The 27,108-nt window shown below is 37.4% G+C and overlaps 1 protein-coding gene across 2 annotated transcripts in view; it reads right to left on the reverse strand.

Moving 5' to 3' along the window:
- Window positions 1-724: 724 nt before the first annotated feature.
- Window positions 725-27,108, reverse strand: part of LOC126187701 (uncharacterized) — a 248,975-nt gene continuing 222,591 nt past the window's right edge. Inside the window, exons 15-16 of one of the 2 annotated variants that reach the window (XM_049928943.1) lie at window positions 3,022-3,151; window positions 725-1,829 (exon numbers count right to left, since the gene is read on the reverse strand). In XM_049928943.1, coding sequence (XP_049784900.1) covers window positions 1,686-1,829; window positions 3,022-3,151 — 274 coding nt within the window. In that variant the 3' untranslated portion in view covers window positions 725-1,685. Of the gene's footprint in view, window positions 1,830-3,019; window positions 3,152-26,055; window positions 26,159-27,108 lie in introns of those variants that run through there. The other variant, XR_007537778.1, reaches the window with a different exon arrangement.

Consider the following 27,108-nt stretch of genomic DNA (forward strand, 5'->3'; position numbering starts at 1 on the left):
GTTCCAACCTGGAAAGTCCATTGTTTTATTACATTCTCCTTTTTACCCATACCTTAATAGAGTAAGACTTCAAGGAAGCTCAACTGTTCAGGAATTAAGTAGAGAACTTCATGAGGCTTCCAAGGCAAAAGGCAACTCAGTTAGCTTTTGCATACATAATCATTTTATATGTCAGCTGTTATGTTTTCTAGAAGTCTCTTCTATTTACATCTTGTTGTGTAATTCCATTACTGCCAGTCTTCTAGCCTAAATAAATCTTTTAAGAATGATTCCTTCTGATACTTTTTTAAGTTAAAAACCAACATTTGTATGGTGGGGATAAGCATGCTCTCAATGTTTTCTCTAAAGTGTCTAAAAATTTCTTATAAGAATTGTGTTTACCTTAGCCTATAAGGAAATCAAATTTCATATGTCTTGAATGTAGTGTATCTGTGGCTAATGTGAATAAGTAATGTTAGTGCAAATTGAACCAATGTCTGTCTCTTTTTATAAGATATGTTTGCTTGTATTTCCTTAAAATGTAGCTATCTATAGGTTCTATGGGAAAGCTGATCATTACTTCCTGTTATTTGTAAGTTAAATGCCTTCATTCAAATGTCTCACTCCATCACCGACAGTTCAGTCCCATTGGATTTTAACATGAAACAAAACAGGAAAAAACACAACTGCTGTTGCAGGTTTGTTCATTATTGCCTGGGTCTCTATATAGGAAATCTGATGCACATTACATTTTTGTTTTAGACTTGTTTTATATTTTACAGTATTTGATTTACACTATACATGCTGACATCTATACATGTCACAGACTGAGAGTATTTTTACAGTATATAAGATATGTACTATTTACAACATGAATAATTCAAGATGTGTAACAAGATAAAATATCTCAATTTTTTATTAGATGTAAAAGGTTAACAACATTCAATAATCAACTCTTGATGCATAATTTATTTCTAAAAAATTAAACTGCAAATGTTATCTTCTGTCAGGTCCCTCTTAATATTCAGTAACAAAACAAGGGCAAATTCATGTGATGTCTTGATTTACAATGTTCATCTTGAGATAATACATGAAGGCAGTCTCTGTATTCTTGGCTGCCTAACAGTGATATTTATGAATCCATAGGTTCAGGAACATACCAGATGGAATAATATTTCTGTCAATAAGGCTTCCTACATATGAAATACCATCTATAGATGAGCAAATGTAACTCTTAACATTGTAGTTGGTGGCAGAGTTAAAAATTAAAATACAACAGGTCTTTGAACTCACCTGTTTGCCACAAAAACTAGGACATAAGATGTCATTCAATCTTTTATGTGGAAAGGGAAACAATGGTGTGACTGTCACATAATAATAAGTGAAATGATTCATTGCATACTTTAGAGAGAGAAGAAGCAGGGGTAGATGACATACATAACAGAGTTCTTTTGAGCACATGGACTCCTCATTGCTTTATCTATCTGAGAAGCATGTGTTATAATTATAATTTGCTGCTTCATTTATTGATAAACTGTAATCTGACTGGATAAAAGAAAAGTTTACTGTAATTTTACAGTTATTCTGTTACATTTTAAACGTATGAAAATCTCCTTGAAGTGTTAAACTATTTTTCTCTTTCAAATTCATTGAACATACTATTTTATTGCCTCTTATGACGCCTGCTGTCCACTCTGACATTAACTTCAGTTTACAGTTTGAGCAACTTTATGGTTTGTGGAAGTTCCAGGATTAAACATAATTGGCCGATATCCTTTACTGTTCCTCACAAAAGGCTGCAGTGATGTAAAACTAAGTCGGTGTGTATTGTCAGTGCGACTTGTGGTAACCTGAAATATACAGAGTTCATATGTCACTTAATAGCTTTGAATAATATTACATAATCTAAAATATTTAAAAAACTTGAACATACTATTTAGAAGCTATAGTTTGACATTAATTCTAATATTCTGGTTCTACTCATGTTGGTTTTTTATTATTCCAACACATTGTTTAATAAAAGACAATGTAACACAGAGGTGGTAACACACTACTCATTTACTTCATAAAATTGTGTATGGATGTTCTAATTCAGTTTTTCCATTATCCCCTGAAGTTAGCCATGATGAACAGCTGAAAGCTTTACAGGCACATAATGTGGGCATTGAAAATACAATGCTTCATTTATTATGTGTTGTGACTACAACTGCACTGAGATATCAGAAAACACACCCTCATGAATTTTTTCTTCAAATCTGAGAGATTTCTAATTATAGTAGACACTGAATGAAATGTCATTCTAAGGCCTTTATTAATGATGATGTATTCTTAAGAGAGGCATAACATTCTCACAGTCACCAAAACCAGAATCCACATGGCAAAAATAAAGTACTCCTCAGATATCTAAATTTTTTGTACTTCCACTGTGAGTGTTTCCATCAACACAAAACATATTCATTTGAAAAGAAATGATTCCAGAATTAGCCTTAAACAATTTAGGGAAGATTTCAAACCCACCCTTTCTGATCTTGAGTCAAATGCGTCAACTACTGCATCACCTCACTCAGTGATATCTCATATCCGTAGTGTGCATCACAGTGTTTAAAATAATTATTGGCAGACAGAGAAGAGACTTTTTAGACTTCTCAGTGAAATGAGATGGTACATTGCAATGTCTTTATGAAGACAGTTTCACTTGATTATTTCACGGATTTTTCTGAAAACTGAACTGTTTCTCAGTTTACTACATCCAACTGCCAGATTGCAAAAGTCAGAATGTATATGTAACTGAAATTTAAACTTTTGTAGTTATTTTTTATGGCAGTCATAGCAGAATAATGACCCCATAAATTACATGCTGCCTAAATCCTGTATTGCCATTGTTGTTGTGAACACCATATTGAACCGTCAGTATTGAAAGATTTAGTCAATCACATAGGCCTCTGTGTTAGTATATAACTGGGATAAAACAGATTAAATTAGGTTATTATTTACAGTGAAAGCTAAAGTTCGTAATAAGTTGTATGTGTTATCAATTATTACCTGGAGTGGAGGCAGACTGGCTGGTTCCTGGTCCACACTGTTCAGCATGGAGTCAACTTCCTGTTTTTCTGCATTGGCACTTAAATCTTCAACATTCTGTGTCTCTGAAGAATGCTCTGGACTAGATGATCTGGAATTTAAAACAGTTTTCTAATCAAGTGCCAGCTATTGTTTTCACTTCTTGAAAATCTGTAATATGTTTCATCAGCAGTGTATCTTTTGAAACTGAATGAATAACTGAGTTAATTCATTTGTGTTATTTGGTAATGTAAGTATACCATAGCAGGAAAATCCTAGAGCAATTAAAAGTTGACTAAAATTTGAATTACCTATGTCAATAATTGCCTAAGTCAGTAAGTTAACAAAAATATTTTGGCAGCTGTGTTACATTTTGATGTTTAGGCACACATTAATGTCAGCATAAGCATCCACGAAACAACTATTATGATAGTTTATGGCAAGAAAATGTAACTTATAAACTAATGCTACAGATTAAAAGTGATCAAATGGACAAAACCTTAACTATAAGTGCTTGAAATAATAATAATAATAATAATAATAATAATAACAACAATAATATAAGAATGCTACAACTGTAATACTAGGTTAAATATCAGCTTAGTTGCCACACCCAATTACTCTTTGTCATACTGTAAAATAAGCTGAGTGCTGTAATAAGCAGCTGACAGTTTTCCAGTCATTACCTACAATGATTACTGTCTGGTAACTGGATTAACTGCAGTCAGCTTATATATGCCACACCATTAAGAGAATACTTCAATTCAAGAGCTATCTCAGTGCCTGATTTGCCACTAGTTCTTCTCTATACTTTACAATCCCTACAGATGCATTCCCAATGTGTCACTGGACTAGTACCACTGGAAGTAAGGTTCTCTGAGGCTATGGTTGATGCTTTTGTCCAGAGGTGTTTCACCCTCCCCAAGTTTAGAAGAACACAGTATGTAATAAGTTGAAGTCATGAACTTGTGACTCAGTATTATGATCACACTTATTGTTTTCCAGACTCATTCAAAAAGATAAAACTGATAAAAAATGCTTTAGTTTTGAAATATTAATTGTCTGGATCTCTCTGATTAAGAATCGACAATTATATTGACAATATTTGCACATCCTTGTGTGTGAAATTTGTATAACACTGGAATGATCATGAAGTTGTTGAATTCTGTATGTCTGTTATGGAATAGCAGAATGGAAGTTGGAATGAGGTGCTGGATTCTAAATTCATTTTGTACACAAATTTTTAAAATTATGAACAAGTACTGTACTCTGACTGTTATTCAGTGGAAGATTTGATGCTCATCAAGAAGTTCTCAGCATGAGGGTGCAAAAGGCATTGGAAACCACTGCCTTAAAGACACAATTTGTATCCACAGGATATATAGCCCACTAATTGAAAAAGTGTCATGAAGATCTCTCCATTGGCAAAAGATTCCAGAATAGTTCTCAACTGAGATCTCTGGGAGGGGACTACCACGGGGGAGGTGACCATGAGACCAAGATTGAATAAGCAATAAAAGGATAACATTCTACAACTCAGGGCATGGAATGTCAGAAGCTTGAATGTGGAAGGGAAGCTAGAAAATCTGAAAAGGGAATGCAAAGACTCATTCTAGATATCGTAGGGGTCAGTGAAGTGAAATGGAAAGAAGGCAAGGATTTCTCGTCAGATGAGCACAGGATAATGTCAACAGCAGCAGAAAATGGTATAATGGGAGTAGGATTCATTATGAAAAAGAAGCTAGAGCATAGAGTGTGTTACTGTGAACAGCTCAGTGATAGGGTTGTTCTTCTCAGAATTGACAGCAAACCAACGACGACATTGATAGTTCAGGTATACATGCCAATGTCACAAGCTGAATATGAAGAGAGAGAGAAAAAATATATGAGGATGATGAAAGGGTAATACAGTACGTAAAGGGAGATAAAAACCTACTAGTCATGGGGGACTGGTCTGCAGTTGTAGGGAAAGAGTAGAAGAAAAGCTTACAGGAGAATATGGGCTTGGGACAAGAAATGAGAGAGGAGAAAAACTAATTGAGTTCTGTAATAAATTTCAGCTAATAATAGTGAATAATCTGTTCAAGGATCACGAGAAGAGGAGGCATACTGGAAAGGCCAGGTGATAGGGAAGATTTCAGTTAGATAACATCCCAATCAGGCTGAGATTCTGAAACTGGTTACTGGATCAAAAGTCTTACCCTGGAGCAGATACAGACTCAGATCATAATGTATTAGTTATGAAGAGTAAGTGGAAGTTTAAGAGTTCAGTCAGGAAGAGTCAATACACAAAGAATTGGGATGCAGATGTACTAAGGAATGACGAGATATGCTTGAAGTTCTCTAAGACAATACAGTTGAAGAGGAATGGACATCTCTAAAAGTGGCAGTCACAGAAGTAGGAAAGTAAAACATAGGTACAAAGAAGATAACTGTGGAGAAACCATGGGTAACAGAAGAAATACTTCAGCTGATCAATGAAAGAAGGAAGTACAAAAATGTTCAGGGAAATTCAGAAATACATGTTGCAGAGGAATGAAATAAACAGGAAGTGCAGGGAAGCTAGGATGAAATGGCTACATGAAAAATATGATTGTCATATGGACTGACTCAGCATATAGGAAAGTCAAAAAAACCTTCGGTGAAATTAAAAGCAAGGGAATTCCACTGTTAAATGTGGAGGAGAGGGCACGTAGGTGGAAAGAGTACATTGTAGACCTCCATGAGGGGGCAGATTTGTCTTATGCGATAAAAGAAGAAACAGGAGTTGACTTAGAAGAGACAGGGGATCCAGTATTAGAATCAGAATTTAAGAGAGCTTTGGAGGACTTCAGATCAAATAAGGTAGAAGGGATGGATAACATTCCATCAGAATTTCTAAAATCATTGGGGGAATTGGTAACAAAATGACTATTCACGTTGGTGTGTAGAATGTATGAGTCACATACCATCTGACTTTCGGAAAAATATCATCCACATAATTCGAAAGACTGCAAGAGCTGACAAGTGTGAGAATTACTGCACTATCAGCTTAACAGCTCCTACTGTTCAATCTGTACACTGAAGAAGCAATGATGGAAATAAAAGAAAGGTCCCGGAGAGGAAACAAAATTCCAAGGTGAAAGGATATCAATGATACGATTCGCTGATGACATTACTATTCTGAGTGAAAGTGAAGAAGAATTACATGATCTGCTGAATGGAATGGAAATAGTGAATATGCACTGAGAGTAAATCGAAGAAAGATGAAAGTAATGAGAACTAGCAGAAATGAGAACAATGTGAAACTTAACATCAGGGTTGATGGTCATGAAGTAGATGAAGTTAAGGAATTCTACTACCTAGGTAGCAAAATAGCCAATGACAGATGGAGCAAGGAGGACATCAAAAGTAGACAAGCACTTGCAAAAAGGGCATTCCTGGCCAAGAGAAGTATGTTGTTGTTGTTGTTGTTGTTGTTGTTGTGGTCTTCAGTCCTGAGACTGGTTTGATGCAGCTCTCCATGCTACCCTATCCTGAGCAAGCTTCTTCATCTCCCAGTACTTACTGCAACCTACATCCTTCTGAATCTGCTTAATGTATTCATCTCTTTGTCACCCTCTACGATTTTTACCCTCCACGCTGCCCTCTAATGCTAAATTGGTGATCCCTTGATGCCTCAGAACATGTCCTACCAACCAGTCCCTTCTTCTTGTCAAGTTGTGCCACAAACTCCTCCCCAATTCTATTCAATACCTCCTCATTAGTTATGCTAATCTTCAGCATTCTTCTGTAGCACCACATTTCAAAAGCTTCTATTCTCTTCTTGTCCAAACTATTTATCGTCCATGTTTCACTTCCATACATGGCTACACTCCATACAAATACGTTCAGAAACGACTTCCTGACTCTTAAATCTATACTCGATGTTAACAAATTTCTCTTCTTCAGAAACGCTTTCCTTGCCATTGCCAGGCAACATTTTATATCTTCTCTACTTCGACCGTCATTATCAGAGAAGTATACTAGTGTCAAATGTACGCCTTAATTTGAGAAAGAAATTTCTGAGAATGTACATCTGGAGTACAGCATTGTCTGGCAGTGAAACAAGGACTTTGGCAAAACCAGAACAGAAGACAATCAAAGCATTTGGGATGTGGCGCTACATACAAATGTTGAAAATTGGGTGGACTGATAAGGGAAGGAATGAGGACATTCTGCACAGAATGAGAGAGGAATGGAATATGCGGAAAGCACTGACAAGGGGAAGGGACAGGATGACAGGATACTGTCAAGACATCAGGGAATGACTTCCACAGTACTAGAGCAAGCTGTAGAAGGCAAACACTGTAGAGGAAGACAGAGATTGGAATACATCCAGCAGATAACTGTGGACATAGGTTTCAAGTGCTACTCTGAGATGAAGGGGTTTGCACAGGAGAAGAATTTGTGGCAGGCTGCATCGAACCAGTCAGAAGACTTATGACACCCCCCCTCCCCTCCCCATTTCATTGTTCATATTTCTATGCAAAAACCCAACTGTTTCACAGCAGGCATTATCTATCATCTAGATGAACTGCCAAACAAGAATTTCACCATCAGCAAGCACAATGTTAAGTAAGAACAATGAGCTTTAACTATTCTACATTCACTTGCACTTACTAATATGTATTTAATTTTGAAAATGCATGTAAAGTTAGAAAGTTGCTAATTTCTTTAGTACTTCAATTATTGAAGTCAGAGGAGCAAGGGATGAGTCAGATATTCCAGCAATATGCTGTGAGTGGCTCTGTGAAGATTGTGAGGTATCAGGAGGAGCTGGCAGTTAGTTCATTTGTAGTAATTAAAACCTTTGGTTAAAAGTTACATATGCCTTTTCCTGTACCATAATGTTATAACACATACTTTCAGATCTTTCTTCAGGTTTTCTAAGATTCAACTGAAGCTGCTGTTCTGCACTTACAAGGTTGGATGAGCAGTATTCTATGCTCATTGTTAGTGTGTCATGCTGTTCATAGCAATAGAAAACTAAATTAGACTAAAAATAGTACCCGAAACACCATCATCTCCTCTGGTAGCACTGCTTTAAACAAAATAAAAAAAATGCAGAAATAGTGTTATACCAACAAACAGCATCACTAGTCCCTTCATTAATCAAAATTGTACAAAGTGTGCTTGCATAAATAGTCTTTCTATATTGTAACTTCTGCTTCGTAGGATTATTAAGATTTAGAAGGTGCATTGTGAGCATGCAGTGAAAGCAACTACTAGTTTGTCTATTATGGCAGTAGGGGTTCCACCTAAGGATCATTGCCTTTTGTAGTGGATATTAATGACCTCTCTTTAGTTACATTTGCCCATTTTAATCGGAGAAGGAACTTACTCACCAGCAACAATATCAGTCTGAAAATAAGGAAACGTATCATGAAAGGTTTTGTTTTGAGTGTGGCCCTATACAGATGTGAAACTTGGAGAATTGGAAGAAAAGAAAGAAGACAGCTAGAGGCCCTGGAGATGTGGTGCTATAGAAGGATGATGAAGATCAGCTGGAGAGACAAAGTAACAAATGAAGAGGTGCTTAGAAGAGTACAGGAAACCAGATCGCCTTGGAGGCACATCCAAACAAGAAGAGACAAACTTGTAGGGCACATCCTATGACACAACATCATCATTGGAACAATAGCTGAAGGAGCTGTTGAAGGAAGGAATCGGCGGGGGCGACCAAGGATATCTTACGTGCAACAGATCATGAATGATGATGGACACATACGTGGAAATGAAGAAGAAGGCAGACAGAAGAGAGGAATGGCACTCTGCTGCAAACCAACATCAGGGTTGAACACTAAAAGAAAAAGAAGAAGAATTGTTTCTAGATGATGTAAGTATCTAAAATTCTGCTTATGAAATATTCATGGGCTCTAATACGCTGTTTTCAGCCATTTGATTGTCATTACAATTGAAAAAGACTCACTTTATACATTTTAGAACCTGCATGAGATTTCCGCCCATCCATGTATCAGATATAAGGATGTAGAAATAGAAGAGATTAACAATATTAAACTCTTGGGATTATGATCTGATAGTAAGTTCAGCAGCAAGAAGCTTACCACAGAACTGCAGAAATGACTAAAAAAGTCATTATTTGCAATTCAGATGTCATCCACCATTGGTTCATTCCATTACGTCTTATGCTGTCATATTTTGACGTAATTCCTCAGGCCAGGTTAAAGTTTCTGAGTCCAATAGAATGAAAAATGAATTACTGATCATATGAATGTTCTGCAGAAACCTCTTCAAGGAACCGTGTGTGGTTGTTATTGCTGTTAGTATATTCATACCTTAAATAATTTTTTTGTAAATAATTTATCCCTTTTTTTCAACAACAGCCCAGTTCACAAATTCAACACTAGAAATAAGAAATAATCTAATGGTGTGCTTCTGAATGTGCAGTGAAGTTGCTGTTTCCAGTTTATTCACAGTACTGTGATGAGTGCCTCATTTGTCTTCTTCAGGTACTGCAAGTTTTGCTTTTATGTGTACCTGGTGCCTGGACTAGTTTAGAGACCAGGCAGCGAGTCACATAACAGCAACATTTGCAGTACCTGAAGGATAAGCTGGGTCAATCATTACAATATTGTGCATAAATTGAAACAACAGCTCAGCTACATAGCCAGAAGCACACCATCAATTAACTCGCCTAGGAAATATGAGAGATCAAGAACTAATCTCAGAAAGGTTAAAGGACACTTACTTTTATACAATGAGTGTCCATTATTATGGCAGACTCATGTTCAATATGTTGTCAGCAACTATAAGGAGTGTAATTACTAATAAAGTACACTTAAATAGATTTTATCTTTTTTTTTCTAATTATGAGTTTCTTAGCAGAAGCTGTTGCAAGCTTTTGTATTTCTCTCTAAATGAAAATGTATGTTTTGATGTTTTTGACTGGTTTCAAATCCTTGAGGACCACTTCAAGGAGATTTGAAATGAACATTAAGTCTAAGCACATTATTTTTGTGTTAAATATGTGTTCTGCAGTACCATTCTTTCTAAGATGTATCACATCCATGGGCATTTTCTCACTTTCAGCCCATGGAGCACACTGCAAATGTTATCTGAGCTGCACCCTTTCTCCTGAGCTATTAGTCAGAAAACATGGGGGGGGATATGCTCTGAGGAATTAAAAAACAAATTAAAGGAGCTTGAAGCAGTTAGAAGCTCTTAGTTTGTCTGTGAGGCATGCTCATAAAATGATGGAGGCAGGTCACACAGCATATGTTTTTCCAGAAGCAAGGATCTTTCATGTCTTGTTTATAACCATTCCATGGTAAATAGTTTATTGCCTAGTCTTATAAAATATAATTTGTAATTTGACATAAATTACAGTAAGGTGCAGGTCCCAAAATTAGGGTTAATGGTCAGATTCTATATGAAATTTCATGTGTCAAATTTGTTTATATCCAAATGAGTGAGAAACAGAATGCAGTTAATCCATTTATAATCAGTTTAAAACTCAGATCAGTATATATTTCATACTTGTACTCCCTGTTGTCTTGCTACATGGATTTGTCTTACTGTATTGGTTTATAGTAGAATGCAATACAGATCAGTAAAGTAATTATTCAGTAAAAACAAATAATAATGATGATAATAAAAATAATAGTATAATGTGACTTGATCATGAAATGTCAAATATCTTGGTATTCTTACACTTAACATCCCTACATATTTACTTGTTAATGGTATCTGTGGTTAGTAAATATGGTCAATATTATGTGAACATACAACCACAAAACAAGGAAGAGAAACAGGTCGTCAAAAGTAGTTTCCATTATAGCTTAAAGGTCAGAATGTAGTGCTACAGTGTAATGCAAAGTTGTGTGTAGACAAAAGGCAGGGAATTTAGTATCCACAGAAATTCAAAGCTAAACTGAAGTCATTTCTTACTAGACACTCCTCATCTAAATTATCTGAAAACCTAGAATGGAATATAAACAATATTATGAAATCGATAGCTTGTATGTTGAGTTGCAGACAGGCACAACAAAAAAATTGTTACATATTGACCTTTTGGCCGAAGCCTTTTTCAGAAACGAAACACACACATTCACACAAGCAGGCTCACTTCACACTCACATGAGCACTATCTCCAGCCACAGTGGCACAGAACACCCCCACCCCCCCCCCCCATCCCATACACACACACACACACACACACACACACACACACACACACACACCTGATTACATTGTCTACATTTACATCTACACTCTGCAAACCTCTGTGAAGTGCATGGCAGAGGGTACGTCCCAGTCTATCAGTTATTAGGACTTCTTCCCATTCCATTCACATATGGAATACAGGAAGAATGATTGTTTGAATGCCTCTGTGCATGCTGTAATTTTTCTAATCTCATCCTCATGATCCACATGTCAGCGACAAACAGGGGCTTGTAGTATATTGCTAGGGTCGTCATTTAAAGCCAGTTCTTGAAATTTTGTTAGCAGGCTTTCTTGGGATAGTTTATGTCCATCTTCAAGGGTCTGCCAGTTCTGTTTCTTCAGTGTCTCTGTGACACTCTCCCATGGATCAAACAAACCTGTGACCATTTGTGCTGCCCTTCTCTGTATACTTTCAATATCCTCTGTTAGTTCTGGTAGTCCCACACAGTTGAGTAATATTTTAGAACCAGTCACACGAGTGCATTGTAAGCAGTTTCCTTTGTAGACTGATTGCATTTCCCCAGTATTCTATGAATAAACCAAAGTCTACCACCTGCTTTACCCATGACTGAACCTATGAGATCATTCCATTTCAATCTTACAAAATGTTACACCAGGTATTTGTATGATTTACCTGATTCCAGCATTGACTCATTGGTATTTTAGTCATAGGATACTATTTTTTTTTTTTTTGTGAAGTGCACAATTTTGCATTTCTCAACATTTGAAAAAAGTTGCCATTCTTTGCACCATTCTTAAATCTTATCAAGATCTGACTGAATATTTATGCAGCTTCTTTCAGGCAGTACTTTATTATAGATAACTGCATCACCTGCAAAAAGTCTGTCTTTACTATTAATATTGTCTGTAAGGTCATTAATATACAGCATGATCAGCAAAGGTCCCAACACACTTCTTTGGGGCACACCCTACATTACTTCTACATCTGACAATGTATCTCCATACTAGATAATATGCAAGTCTTCAATCCAGTTACAAAGTTCACTTGATGCCCCATATGATTGTACTTTTGAAAATAAGCATAGGTATGGTGTGGAGTCAAATGATTTTCGGAAATCAAGAAATACTGCCTCTACCTGCGTGCCTTGATCCAAAGCTTTCAGTAGGTCATGTGAGAAAAGTGCAAGTTCGGTTTCATATGATGAATGTTTTTGGAATCTATCGTGGTTGGCATGGAAGAGGTCTTTCTGTTTGAGATACTGCCTTATGTTGAGCTCAGAATGTGTTCTGTGATTCTGCAACAAATCAATGTCAGGGATATTGGACAGTAGTTTTGTGGATCACTTCTACTACCCTTCTTGCAGACAAGTGTGACCTGTGCTTTTTTCCAAGAACTGGAGATGGTTTTTTGCACAAGGGTCTATGATAGATTACAGTTAGAAGAGGAGCTAACTCAGCCACAAATTCAGTATAGAATCTGATAGGGATTCAATTGGGCCCTGGAGCTTTGTTCAGTTTTAAGAATCACAGCTGTTTCTCAAAACTGCTGACACTAATATTTATTTCACTCATCTTTTCAGTGGCACAAGGATTAAATAGGGACAATCCTCCGGTGTTTTTCTTTGTAAAGGAACACTTGAAACCTGAGATAAACATTTCAGCTTTTGCTTTGTTATCTGCAATTTTAGTTCCTTTCTCATTCATTAGGGACTGGACTCTAACTTTGGTGGCATATCAGCCTTTACATAGGACCAGAATTTCTTTGAGTTTTGTGAAATATCATTTGACAAACATAAAAATGCATTTCATTCAGCATTTCTTTATTTGTGGTTTTATGCTTTCCTTTACACCTATTACGCAGTAGCCTTTGTTTCTTTAGAGACTTATTTACAGTGATTGTATAACATGGAGGGCCCTCTCATTATAAATTGTTCTACTGGGTACACATCTATCCTGTACATGGTCAATTATAGTTTTAAACTTGAGCTGTAGTTCCTCTACACTCTCCTGCCCTGTGCTGAAAGTTTCAAGTTCCCCATTTAGATATGAGATTACTGATTTTTTATCTACTTTACTGAACATATAAATCTTTCTGCTTATTTTAGTTGCCCTTTGTACCTTGGTAATCATTGTTGCCACAGCCACATCATGGTCACTGATACCAGTTTCGATGTTCAAATCCTCAAAGAGGGCAGGTCTGTTTCTTGACATTAAATCCAATATATTTCCACCACGAGGGGGGTTCCAAACTATCTGTTCCAGATAGTTTTCAGAGAAAGCATGTAGACAAGTTTCAGAGGATGTCTTATTACACCCACCACTAACAGAATTGCAAATTTTCAGTTGATTGTTGGGTGACTGAAGTCTCCACTGATGATTACAGTATGATCTGGGAACTTAAGTACAGGTTGGGGAATAAAAGGATCCAGTTATCACTTTATGCCCACTCCTGATACTGAGTCTTGCCCAAATAATCTCACATGCAGCTTCAATTTCTATCTGAGTGGATTTGAGTTTCTCATCTACTGCAACAAAGATACCACCTCCATTTCCCATCTGCCTGCCCTTTCGACACACACTTAAATTTTTCATAGCACATGAGACCACCTGAAATGGAGGTTTGTGTATGGTGAAGTGGGAAATGGGGGGGGGGGGGGAAGAGGCTGGGGTGGGAGACTGGGTTGTGGGGAAGCCTGACATCGGTTAGGAGGGAGAGGTAAGTTACATCAGTGAGCTTGCCGTGGGGCACAGCATCGTGGAGGACTGGACTGAGAGAGGGTGAGTAGAACAGTAGACCAGAGGAGGATGTGAGTGAAGAGGGGCGAGGGCAGGGGCTGGAGATCAGGACACAGGGGAGTGTGGGACAACAGCTAGCAGAGACTGAAGCCAGGAGGATTGCAGGAGGCAAGGATGTGTTATAAGGATAATTCCAATCTGTTGAGGAGGGGGGGAGGATCCAGATGGCACAGGTCATGAAGCAGCCACTGAAGTCAAGCATGTTGTGTTCAACAGGATGATCATCTCTGCTCTTGGTTGATTCAGGTGACCGTGTTCACATAAAAGACTTTGTTATGGTTACAGCAGATCTAGTATGTGATATGATTGCTTTTATATGATTGAATAGTACATACGTATGGCAGGACTGTAATGCAATATACTGGATGGGTACATAGGACAGGTCTTCCCCTGTGTGTTCTGTATGACCCATGTTCCAAGGGTTAGGAGTAAGTGCCACATAATGGAGGATGAGGTTATTTTGTAGGTATTGAGGGCAGTGGAACATCACTTTGGGAGGTGGGAAGAATTGTGGGTAGCATGTTTCTTATTTCCAGACACAAACAGCTATACAGGGTTATGTGTGTAGACTACAACAATGAAATAGCATATGTGGTACTCCTAAAAATTAGAGTAACTATCATTCTTATGAAAGAAAATTCCAGTAGAGCTATTCAAAATATAGAACAGTGATGCTAGGTAGCTTATTTCAAGTACTAGTAACTCTGACAAATCTTTGAGTACCTTTGTTGAAATTTTTAATGGAAGTTATCCACTTAGAACCACATGTAACCATATCACTAGTAAACTTAATGAATAACTCAAGATATGAAAAGTGCTAGTATCCAGAAGAGGCAACTCTACAATGTACTAAAATACAATAAAAATAAGCATTTTACTCAGAGTGTTAACACATAAGAAAACTATATTTAAAGTGTTGTGAAGGCAGCCAAACAAATGGCAAACAATAAGTTCATTTTACAACTTAAAAGTAAGACAAAGGCAGTGTGGCCCATTGTCAAATGATAGTCAGTCATTTGAGTTAGTAGTAATGAAATATCTAAGATTAAAGTAGATTATAGCCATGCAGTAAATATAACATAAAATCACCTTATGGAAGAAGTCCACGTGAATAAGTTCCTTAGACTAAATGTGAACAAGAGCTCAAGCTGAATACACATACTGACTTCCTGCCAAAGAATTAAGTAGTTTTGCATTTGCAATACAAATAGTAGCAAACTCTGCTGACATAAGTACACAAAAAATAGAATATCATAGTTATTTTGAATCTGCCATTAAGTATGGTACAATTTTACTATTTTCTTGTGAAGTTCAGATAGTGTGTCACAATTACTGAAACTGCTGAAGAAAATTATCAGGTACAAGTGCGCCTGTAAATCAGAAAGAGTCTTGTCACCCATTATTTCAGAAACTATAAATCCTAACTGTTCCCTCCATATACTTTTACTAAATAATAAAATTCTTACTCAGCAGACAAAAATTATTTGAGGAGAATCATTTTAATCACCTTACAACATGATAAATAAAAAGGATTTTATGCTACTGACACACCTGTTTAAATTATATTCATAGCCTCCACAGTATACAGTGATGACACTGAATAATAAATTAATAGACAAAAACATATTTAACTTGTAGTCAGGGATTCTGTGGCAGAAATTCTACTATTTTGTTTTGTGTTTGCATGTTTGTGTTTGTTTGTGTATATATATATGTGTGTGTGTGTGTGTGTGTGTTTGTATAACAAAACTGTATTGTTATTATTATTATTATTACTACTGAATTCTCCCAATAAAAGGAAGACATTAAGCAAACAATTCAATCAACTTCTCTATATACCAGGTGTACCGGTATGAAATGAGTGTGTGTGTTTTTTTTTTTTTTTGTTTGTTTGTTTGTGAAAATGAAACACTAATTTTGAACTGAAAAGTAAAAACACTTTATTCAAAGTACTGACCATTGCTTTCTATACATTTGACCACCTTTCTGGCAATTTGTGGACACCATGCCTGTAGAAATGTTCGTCTTTTGAAGCAAACCAATCAGACACCCAATTTTCGACTTCTTCATAGGAATTGAAGTGTCCCATTGATGAAAACAAATGGTAGTCAGAAGGGGCCAAGTCTGGTGAATACGACGGGTGGGGTAGCAGCTCCCAGCCAAGTGTTTTGATTGTATCCTGAACCAGTTTTGCTTTGTGTGGAGGTGCATTGTCGTATAAAAAAAAATTACTTTGCCATGTCTTCTGCCCCATTCTGGTCTTTTTTCGATCAATGCATAGTTCAAATTGATCATTTGTTGCCTGTAGCGATTAGTATTCACAGTTTCACTGGGTTTTAGAAGCTCATGATACACCACACCTTTCTGATCCCACCAAACACAGAGCATTGTCTTCTTGTCCAATCGATCTGGTTTTGCAGTCGATGTTGATGGTTGTCCCAGATTAACCCATGATTTATTTTGCATCACTGGTAACAATTCGATGCAAAATTGATTTTCTTTCATGTTTTTGAAGCAAAATTTGACAAATGGTTTTTCGGTTTTCCATCTGTCTTTCATTCAATTCATATGGCACCCATTTTCCACACTTTTGGATCTTTCCCATGGCTTTCAAACGGTCAGAAATTGTTTGTTGTGCAACATTTAGCATTGCTGCCATTTGCTTCTGACTCAAAGTATCATCTTCATCCAATATTGCTTGCAATTCGGCGTATTCGAACTTTTTTGGTGGTCTTCCACGTTCTTCATTTCTTACATCAAAATCATTATTTCTGAACCGTTGAAACCATCTTTTGCATGTTGCTTCTGATAGAGGACGATCACCATATGCCTCGACAAGCATTCAATGCGACTCTGCAGCACTTTTTTTCAAATGAAAACAAAGAATTAATGCTTTCCGTAAATCATCACTTTCTGGTGCAAAATTCAACATTGTTAACGCGATGAAAACATATGATGCTGTTTGTTCCATAACTTGATGTATACTAAATATCTTTGACAGATGTCATACCAACTGTTATAACTTCAAGTTGAACAAATATATTTCAAGGACGACACAATACATGAAGTCACAGATCAAGTAAACAGAGTAAGACGTGTGTACACTTTAACAGTCAAATCATAACTGAGTGAGTCCGAGACTAGAGGCCGCGGGCTGGCTGGCCGCTTAGGTGGCGCTGCTGCTGCATGGCTGGCAGATAGCACCGCATGTAGAGGATGCGCGTAACTGCGCGGCGGCACTTTGAAAGATTGGAGAGTCACAACACCAACCAAACAAAAAAAAATTAAGGCTCATTCACAACAAATGTTCCCTATCGACACATTTGTATCTTAACGCTCACTTCATACCGGTACACCTGGTATTCTTATTGTTGTTCCGGTAGGCTTTCAATCTTTCCAAGAAGGTTTGTTTACATTCTTTCAACCACTTTGGTCTGTACTGTTTTTGTTTTGGTTGCTTTGATGTAATTTAAAATTAACACAGAAAGTCTTGACCACAAGAAACCCTTATTTTTGTGGTTAACAGTTTCAGTCAGTTACTGACCATCTTCAGAACTCATACCACGATGGTAGGCTGTGGCAGAGAGCGGAGCAGGCGCTATGAACTCCATGAGCATCAACCACAAATATAAATGTTTCTTGTGGTCAGGATTGTTTATGTTCATTTTAAAGTAGAAAGAAAAACCATTGTTCTCCATGAGAAATGTTCTCAAAAATTATTGCTTTAATGTAAATTCCCATTTATCTACATTGTGTCTGAAGGTGTGTCTTTCTAAAACATCGGTTGGTCTTATGTTTGTGTTTTTGGGATCCTTTCAAATTTCATTTAGGCAGGCATGGAGTGATGTTACATAGTCTGTTATACTTTTTCTCAATCACTTTTCTGGTAGTCTGTTGAGATAACCAAGGAATTTCATTTGCCTTTTCTTAATGTCAATTTCAGTGTCTGAAAACTTTTCTGTTGTGATTGATTGTAGCTGGTAACTGTCTTCAGTACCGGTATATCTTGCTCCTAAAATTTTCCTAATGATCCTTCTGTCTTCTTTTACGATTTCTTCAAGTTTGTATTTTCTGTTATACGTCAGTGTTTCACTTGCGTAGAGGATATTTGTTATATGACTGTGTTGTAGTGCTGAATGTATGTCTGCCTTGACATGGATTCTTTGTTGTTGATATTTGGACTTACCCTAATCATTTTTTTTACTTTTTGGAGGTGATTTTGCTGTGAGATTTTTTTCAGGGCCTCTTGGGTTTGACGAATTCTCTGAGGATTTAAAGTACGGGACCCTGTTGATTTTATTGTGTTTTGTTTTCAGGCTCATGATTTCTGTTTTTGAACATAAGAATTCAGTTTCCTCAAATGATCTGTCACCCTACATTTTCTCCATACTCTTTAAGTGTCTCAAGCTATTCGACAGCTGTCTCTTCGTCTTCTCTAAGTATTGCCAAGACATCCTCAAATGGCATGTAGTGGTATGGCATATAGAGGTTGATTTTGGAAAAACCCAACAGGACTGGCTTCCAAAATCCAAGTTTCTGGAGTTCTTTTTCACGTTCTTCCATAACCTTGTCTAGGACAACATTGAACTGGACTGGAGAGTCCATCTCCTTGTCTCACAACTGTTTGAATGTCAAAGGGTTCTGAAATTTATTGGGAGAATTTTAGTAAAGTGCAGTTCATCTGTAAAGGAGACTGCATATAGGACACTAGTGAAACCTGAGTACTGCTTGACTGTTTGGCATTCATACCAAGTCAGATTAAAGGAAGACATAGCAATTCAGAGAGGGGCTGCTGGATTTGTTTCTGGTAGGTTCTAACAACATACAAGTGTTATGGAGATGCTTCAGGAACTCAAATTGGAATCCCTGCATGAAGGTGATTTCTTTTGGATGAACATCCTGACAAAATGTAGACTACCTGCATCTGAAGCCGACTGCAGAATGATTCTACTGCCTCCAACATACATTGCACATAAGGACAATGAAGGTAAGATATGAGAAATAGGGCTTATACAGAGGCATATAGACAGTCATTTTTCCCTCGCTCTATTCATGACTGGAGTAGGAAAGTAAATGACTAGTAGTGGAAGAGGGTGCCCTCCTCCGCATGCCGTATGGTGGCTTGTGGAGTATCTATGTAGATGCAGATGTAGATGAGATCTCCCACATTAGTTTTACTTCAGACTTCATGCCATTTAGTGTTTGTTTTATCCGTTTTTATGTTTTGGGATCTCTTCTAAAATTTGGTTTAGTAAAGGCCTGTCTACCAAGTCATAAGCCTTTTTGAAACCTACAAATATGCATAGTAGAGATTTTTGTCTGAGGTTGGGATTTTGAGTATGGTTTTGGGGTCAAACTTTTGTCCTGGACATGACCTTTTCAGTCCTGAATCCTGCTTGGTATTCTGCTAATAGTTCTAATTGCTTTTGTGCTCTATTCAAGATACAAGCTTACAGGATTTTGTAGTTGACGTGTAAGAGAGAGATCTCTCTATAGTTGTTTACATCAGCTTTGTTGCTTTTTCTTGCAGTGGATGGATTAGAGGAATTTTCCAGTCATCATGGATTGTTTTGGTTTGCTGAATGTTTCAGATTATTTGTGTAATTTATTTTGCAAGAGATCCGCTACAGCTCCATCCTCCCCTAATGCTTGGTTGTTTTTAAGTTTCTTGATGTGTAAATAAACTTCTTCTTGTGCTGGTGGTGACGAATTTTCTGTTGTGATATCTGGATGTATTTTCAGGAATCTCTCTTTGGATTCTGGACAATTTAAAAGTGAAGAATATGTGGCTAGTTCTTGGTAATTTTCTTTATTTGTCAAGGCTAATTTACCATCCTGTTTTTGCAGAGTTTCCTTGGTGGGCACCCTTTGATCTGATTCAGAAAGGTCTTGTATAAATCATGTATTTTATAATTTTTGAAGTTGTCTTCAACTGACTTCAGTTGGTCATTGACATATTTTCATTTACTTCGTCTTAAAGTCTTGGATGTTTGTTTTCAAACTTCAAGGAATTTTGTCTGTGTTTCTTCTTGACTTGTTGCAATTTCTTTCTTTCCTTCTTCTAGTGCATTCTCACATCTTTGATTCTATTAAGGGTGTTTTGGGTCTTTGTGAAGAAGAATTGTGTCTTTCGCTGTTTTGAAGATTTTAGTTTGAAATTTCTCCCAGTCTTCTGCAGACTGTTCTCATTTTTCTGTTATTTTAGAGTCTTTGTTTTTGTGTAATAAAATTTTGAGATCACCAGTGTTTTCCTGTTGAATTTTCTTTCAGTTGTGAATTTAATTTTGATTATGGTTAAATAATGATCTGAATCGAAATTTGAAACTCTGTGTACTTGGACATCATGAATTTCTTTTTGGTACTTGTACGATACTGCCACATGATCAATCTGAAATTCTTCTGAATGATGGATGGGTAATCATGAAGCTTTTTGTTTTTGAGGCTTTTTCTGAAGTGAGGTTGACATAATTTTTAGGTTGTTTTGTTGGCATAACTCAGCGAGTCATTCTCCATTCTTATTGGTGAACTTGTGAGTAGGATAGTCTCCCACTATCCTCTTGTATTTGTGTTCCCTGCCAATTTGGGTATTAAAACCACTGAGTAGAGTTTTCACATCTTTTGGAATTTTGGCCATCTCTGTTTCAAATTCTTCCCAGAATCTTTCTGTTTCCTCAGGCTCTTTTTTATTGTCATCATTTGTTGGTGAATGTACATTAATAAAGATGTAGGTTTTGTTTATGAGTGTAATTCTTATAGTCATAAGTCAGTTGTTCATGTTTTTCTCATCTTTTACTGAATCCAAAACTCTTATGTCTACAATGGAGAAAAATACCAAATAATGCTGATCCAATTCCCTTGTTTGTTCCACCTTTGAAGAGTCTGTAATTACTGTGGTCTGTTGTTTCTGAAGTTGTGAAGTGCGTTTCTTGCAGGGCGAGAATTTGGTTTTCTACTTCGAGAGTTATGTTGAGAGACTGTGTGTCTTTCAATTTTGCTGCTCGAATGAATGTCTGTATATTGAAAGTGCCCTTGTAAGTGTATGCTTTTCATGGAAGTTTACCAGAGCATTCCAACTTACTCTCTCGCATAAGTCCAAGCTCCCCAGAATCTGAACGTTCGGTTGCCACTTTGGAGTGGGTGGATTGTCCTTCTGGAGTCATACTGTCTTTACTCTAAGAGTCATATTTTGCTTTCCATCAACTTTCTGACTTTTGCTAGCCATGTAGAACCAGGGATTGTGAGTTCCTGGAGGATATTTACAGCCACATCTCCTGGTGAACAGATGCTGACTATACTGCCACTTAATCCAAGTCAGATGCAGCATGGATTTTTGTTGTCTCTTTGGTCTGTGGGTGATATTTCATTTCCCACCTACCCTGCATATCTGCTGGGCATTCACTTATCATCCACCTGGGGACATGACAGATGGGGGTTGACAAACCCCATGCTTGATTATTATTATTGTTATTATTATTATTATTATTATTTTGATGCCATTACTAAAATCAGTTGTTTTATGTTTATGGCAAAGTCTTACCACAATTTAGATGTGTCTCCTGTACCTGAATTAAATGATTTACATTATGTACATTGCTAGACTAATAAACCAAAATTCACAATTCACTACTCTATGCTTCAAAAATTCTATATAACATAAAAAATCACCATTAAAAACTAAGATTAACTGTAGTTTAGTAGAAGGTCAATTTGGACTATGAACTATAAATTATTCTAGAAATAACAGCCGTGATATGCCTAGAGCATATAGAACATTCATTGACCAAGAAAAGCCTCTTGATACAACAGATGGGAAGTTAGTATTTAGGGAATCGAACAAAATTGGAAGATAATATTAGATATACATTTTCCATCATGGAACCATAGTAAGGAGACCCTAAAGGATGTTAACTAAATCACAGGTGTACAATGGAGAAATAGAAGATTGATTCTCCATGTACATCAAAACTAAAGTACCATACATAAGCGGTCATTCGCTCAATGAGGCTAGAAATCAAGAAGAGGCACCAGGTGGGGATTGCCCCTTCTCCCTTTTTATTTCATTCATTTATAGAAAATAGTATAGAAACAATGAGTAATCACATAAAAGGAACAAAAATTAATGGTAAATAAATATATTGCTCTAGATTTGAATGTGATATTGCCACGAGCTGTGGTGCATCCAGTGCAGCATAGCAGTTAAAGTCACTCGCTGGCATGCTACGACTAGCCAGTTCAAACCCAGTCACCAGCAGTTATTTGTTATTTAGAGTTTGTCATTCTAGAAGGTTATTTAAATACCTTATATTGTATATTATGAAATATTCAGTGTTTGTGTAAATAGCTGCACTCTTTGTCCAGCAGGTCAGTTCAATTCTGGCTGTACGTTCATGTCAGTTCTAAGTATAGTGCTTCATTGAGAACCCTGCATTCAGATTTGGACTTGATTGTAGTTTTGATGTGACACTGTTTGGTGGAGACGCTAGGTACTTAGAAACATCTGTGTCACCATATCTCCAACAAGGCAGCATAAGAACCATTGCGTATGTGGACAGGAACCAGGATACAAGCAGTACATCATTGTAAGATCCATATATTCAGGAACAGGTGAATTCCAAACCAGCAGTAAATCAGCTGCACATCAGGCATCCAGCATTGTTTTCTGAGGATGCTGGTCAGGACCCAATGAAATGGCTGTAAACATTCAACTGGGTTGTCAGTAAATATGACAGATAGAATCATATGATGTGTTTGCAGATGTGTACTTTTACTTGGATGGCACAATCCAGCAGTGGTTTGAGAATGATGAAGTGAAGTGCAACAGGTGGGACAAATTCCGATTTGAACCAAAGATAAGGTTTGGCAACAATTGACAGCAAGTTCACTTAGCGAAAGAACTGGGTCCAATGTTACAGAGAAACAACAGTCGTACACTCAGAATGTTTTGAGCCTATGCCATATCGTGAATCCCAACATGATAGAAGCTGAGAAAACTCACACTTGATGAAAGGGATGACAGAAGACATTCACCAAACTCTTCTGGTAAAGTACCTCACCATGACAGAGAAATTCATTAAGTGGTACCAGCACATCAAGAAAAAAAAGAAAGACTTGGATGAAAGAAGTGTCACCAATCGAACACACTGATAGGGAGAATGGACTCAGACTTATGCCGCAGCACTAGACCGAAGCAGATATGATGAACTCCTACATGAAGTAGAATGCCCCACAGAAGAACACTCATTTGGAGGACAGAGGACAACACACTTGTGTTTTTCCACTGTGGAAACCCTTGACACATTGTACACTACTGCATATAAAGAAGGCGAGTTATTGGTGACTACTACACTGTGTCGGATAATGACCATCACAACAGTTGTATTCATGCTTATCAGCTGCAGACTAATTATTGTCACCCTATGGGACAAATCCCATCACTGTACCCTGGATGAGGTCACTTCCCTACGTAGAGAAGATCCAAAGAAGAGCGGCACGTTTCATCACAGGGTTATTTGGTAACCGTGATAGCGTTACGGAGATGTTTAACAAACTCAAGTGGCACACTCTGCAAGAGAGGCGCTCTGCATCGTGGTGTAGCTTGCTCGCCAGGTTTCGAGAGGGTGCGTTTCTGGATGAGGTATCGAATATATTGCTTCCCCCTACTTATACCTCCCGAGGAGATCACGAATGTAAAATTAGAGAGATTAGAGCGCGCACAGAGGCTTTCAGACAGTCGTTCTTCCCGCGAACCATACGCGACTGGAACAGGAAAGGGAGGTAATGACAGTGGCACGTAAAGTGCCCTCCGCCACACACCGTTGGGTGGCTTGCGGAGTATAAATGTAGATGTAGATGTAGATGCCACATGCAGCAGATCTTCCAATCATCTTACAGAGCTACTTTAAGGAAACTAGGTGAGGCAACCATCGAAGGAGCTGTGACCACCACAGATGCAAATCCTCCATGGATGACAGTCACCAAGGTGTCAGGAAATGTCACTGACATCATTATCAATGTGCAACTGGACTGGACGCTAGTCAAGTTCGGGGCTTTCTTTTCTGTAATGTCAGAAGCCATTCATCCTCTGTCAAAGAACAATATGTTTTGTGATACTAAAGTGATTGTGCCGAAAGTCACAAATGGGAAATATGTCCAGCCAATAGGGATATGTATTGGAAGAATAAGTATTAATGATAGAACACAGCCCTTCAAATTTAAGTAATCATAGTGTTGTTCTCAGACGAGGCTTCCTGCAGGCATTACAAGCACCTGTAGACTGTATAAGATCAGAGCTCCAGACTGATGGAGCTATCTCAACAAGCACATGTTACAAAAATTGTTCTGGTCAGTTGTTTGCCACTGAAGACATTATTCCACCATCATCAACAAGATGAGTTACAGTCATCAATTGAGATACTCAGTTAAACTGTGACTGTTTCTTTGATTGCTAAAGGCTCCTCTGGCTCATGTCAATGATCATAAGTATTGTTAGGATGCTTCAGATCATTAATTGCCATGAGGAACCAAAACTCATCCCTAAAGGTACGTACATATGGACAGCCAAACAAGTCTAGGAAGAGCACTTACTGTCACCGTACTCCACTACCACTACATTTTGTATGCTTTCATACATGGAGGGGAAAAGACACCACCCAAGTGGTCCATGGTAAAACATCCAGGACCTTCCACCAATTAGCCAGTGTTTGCATAGAGTGTTGCCAGCTGGACAGTAGTTAATCTAGGAGGAAGTGGAGAAGGTACTACAAGATAACTTCATTGAACCTTTGGAGAGACCTTGATCCTCTCTTTTGGCCCTTGTGAAAAAAGGATGGCATGTAGCATTTCTGTGTCAACTATTGAGCACTGAAAAAAACCACAAAGAAAACTATCAGTCCATTGTCACACATTGATGACACCTAGACTGCTTGAAAGGAGCAAAGTATTTATGCTCCATGGACTTGCAGATGGGCCACTGGCAAACTGGAGTTTGTGAGGCTGACCTGAAAAGACTGCCTTATTCAGGAAGGTACTGAAAAGATGATAGTTTATGCTTCCAGGATGCTCCCCAAGTTTGAAATGAACTACTCTGCAACTGAGAAAGAGTGCTGTGCAGTTTTTTGGGCTGCTGACAAGTTCTCACTGTATTTATTGTGGTGAATCAGAAATTTTTACAGGACATCTTGGGTTACCTATAGCCAGCTATCATGAACTATTTCTGTGACACTCCAACATCTGGCCACCTGTGATTTTTGAAAACTTTAGGCAGGATGACAAAGATATCACTGACCAGGTCTCTGCCAATCCATTGAAACTATGTGAACCACTGTAAGAAATGTTCCTTATGGGAGCACGTGCCACAATTACCACCAAGGCATCTGGTATCAATCCCTCCCGAAGCAATCCCATTTCACTGAATTGGAATTGATCTCTTGGGGAGGTTCTCAAAACAAACAGGTAGCAGTGGATAATAATCTAAACTGATTACCTCACTTGCTATGCTATTGCTAAAGCTGTGCCACAACCATCGAGCTTCATACGTGATGTCAGACAATGTAGAGCTTTAGTAACTTTTCCAATTGTCTCACATACCACACAGGTCTAAAAATCCATACCAAGTCTCCTGAGTGGTATCTCACTGGCTGGTACTTGGTCTTCCTCCTGGACATCCAGTGTCTGTACTGAGCCAGCTGCTTTGCTTCTTTGGTCTTGGCAGTGAGATGTTTCACACAGTCATTGTTAGTATCATCCAGCTGAAATGAGAATAGTGTATCTACTGTTGTTGTGGCCTCATGACCATGGAGCAGAAAGAACATTGTGAAGCCTCTAGTGTCTAGCTTCAGTGTCTTGTACCAAATGTCGCTATGGGTAATATTGTATCGCAATCTCCTTGTCTGACATTAACACATATCAAGAGCATATCTGCCAATGTCTTATTAAGACAAGGACCTTCATCCTTGTTTTTCACAAACCATAATTGTGATATTCCACATTAGTAGTTTTAGTAAAAAATTGTATTTAATTAAGCATTAGTAAGATTAATATAAAAAAGCAACAAACCTGTTCTTGTGTTATATGTTCTTGATACCCGTACTGACCCAGATGAGATGGTGATGCAATTGGTGACTAGATAGTTAGTGATCTACTAGGTGAATGTTATTTCCTGAATGAACATACAACACCAAACCCATATTAAAATTATTGTTATTGTTTATATACAGTATAAATAATGTATATTAAAGGCAACAAAGCCCACTTGATGAAATGTGGTATGAACCATTAGTCTGTTTTGACTGTAATGGGTTCTTTTTTCACCCTCTGTATTACGAAAACATTGTACTTTTATTATGATTAATTTGCAATACTTTCTATGATAGAATATTTTATAGTTCTTATTCATCAACATCAAAGCATTTCTGTCTAAAATGAACAGTGAAGAAAAGGAGCAAATTACACAAACAAAGATGTGATTTTTAAATGTTTATGTTGAAGCAATGGTTCAGAGAAACTCAAACAATCATGTAATGCCAGACTCAGCAGCCAGAGTGAAACCTTACTGGCCAAAAGCTTACTTTCCAACAGTCTTCTTGTTCTGCCTATCTGCAGCTCAGCATCTCCACTATATGGTGAATAGCAGCTATCCTTTTCATAATACTGAGTATTTTGAACTCATTTCTTCTCCAAAGCTTTTAACCCTATAGTACGTAACACAAAAGACCTTACTGTAAATTTTATATCAATCACCACAAATGATCTTACTCATACAATTTCCTTCATGAACTAGTTAGAATTTTGTGTTAATCTCCAATTAATTTCTGATTTTTTTTTAAATGGAAGTATGAATCTGGATTGAATTCCTCACTTTTATTTGTCCTGTGTTTCCGTCCTTACTTGGTATGCAGTCCAATCTGTGCACTGTCATAGTTTTAGAAGATTGGTACTGATGACAATGAAAATTACACCATACTTTTGTTCATATTCGTTATATGTTACCTAATGAAATACCAAAAAACATGTTTAGTTACCTAGATTGAAGTTGACAATACTTCGAAAACGACCAACTACTAATCACAAGTTTTTTTGTCTGGTGCTACCCTTGGGTCCCCTGTTGTG

Source organism: Schistocerca cancellata, chromosome 5 (genome assembly GCF_023864275.1).
Source record: "Schistocerca cancellata isolate TAMUIC-IGC-003103 chromosome 5, iqSchCanc2.1, whole genome shotgun sequence".
NCBI lineage: Eukaryota > Metazoa > Arthropoda > Insecta > Orthoptera > Acrididae > Schistocerca > Schistocerca cancellata.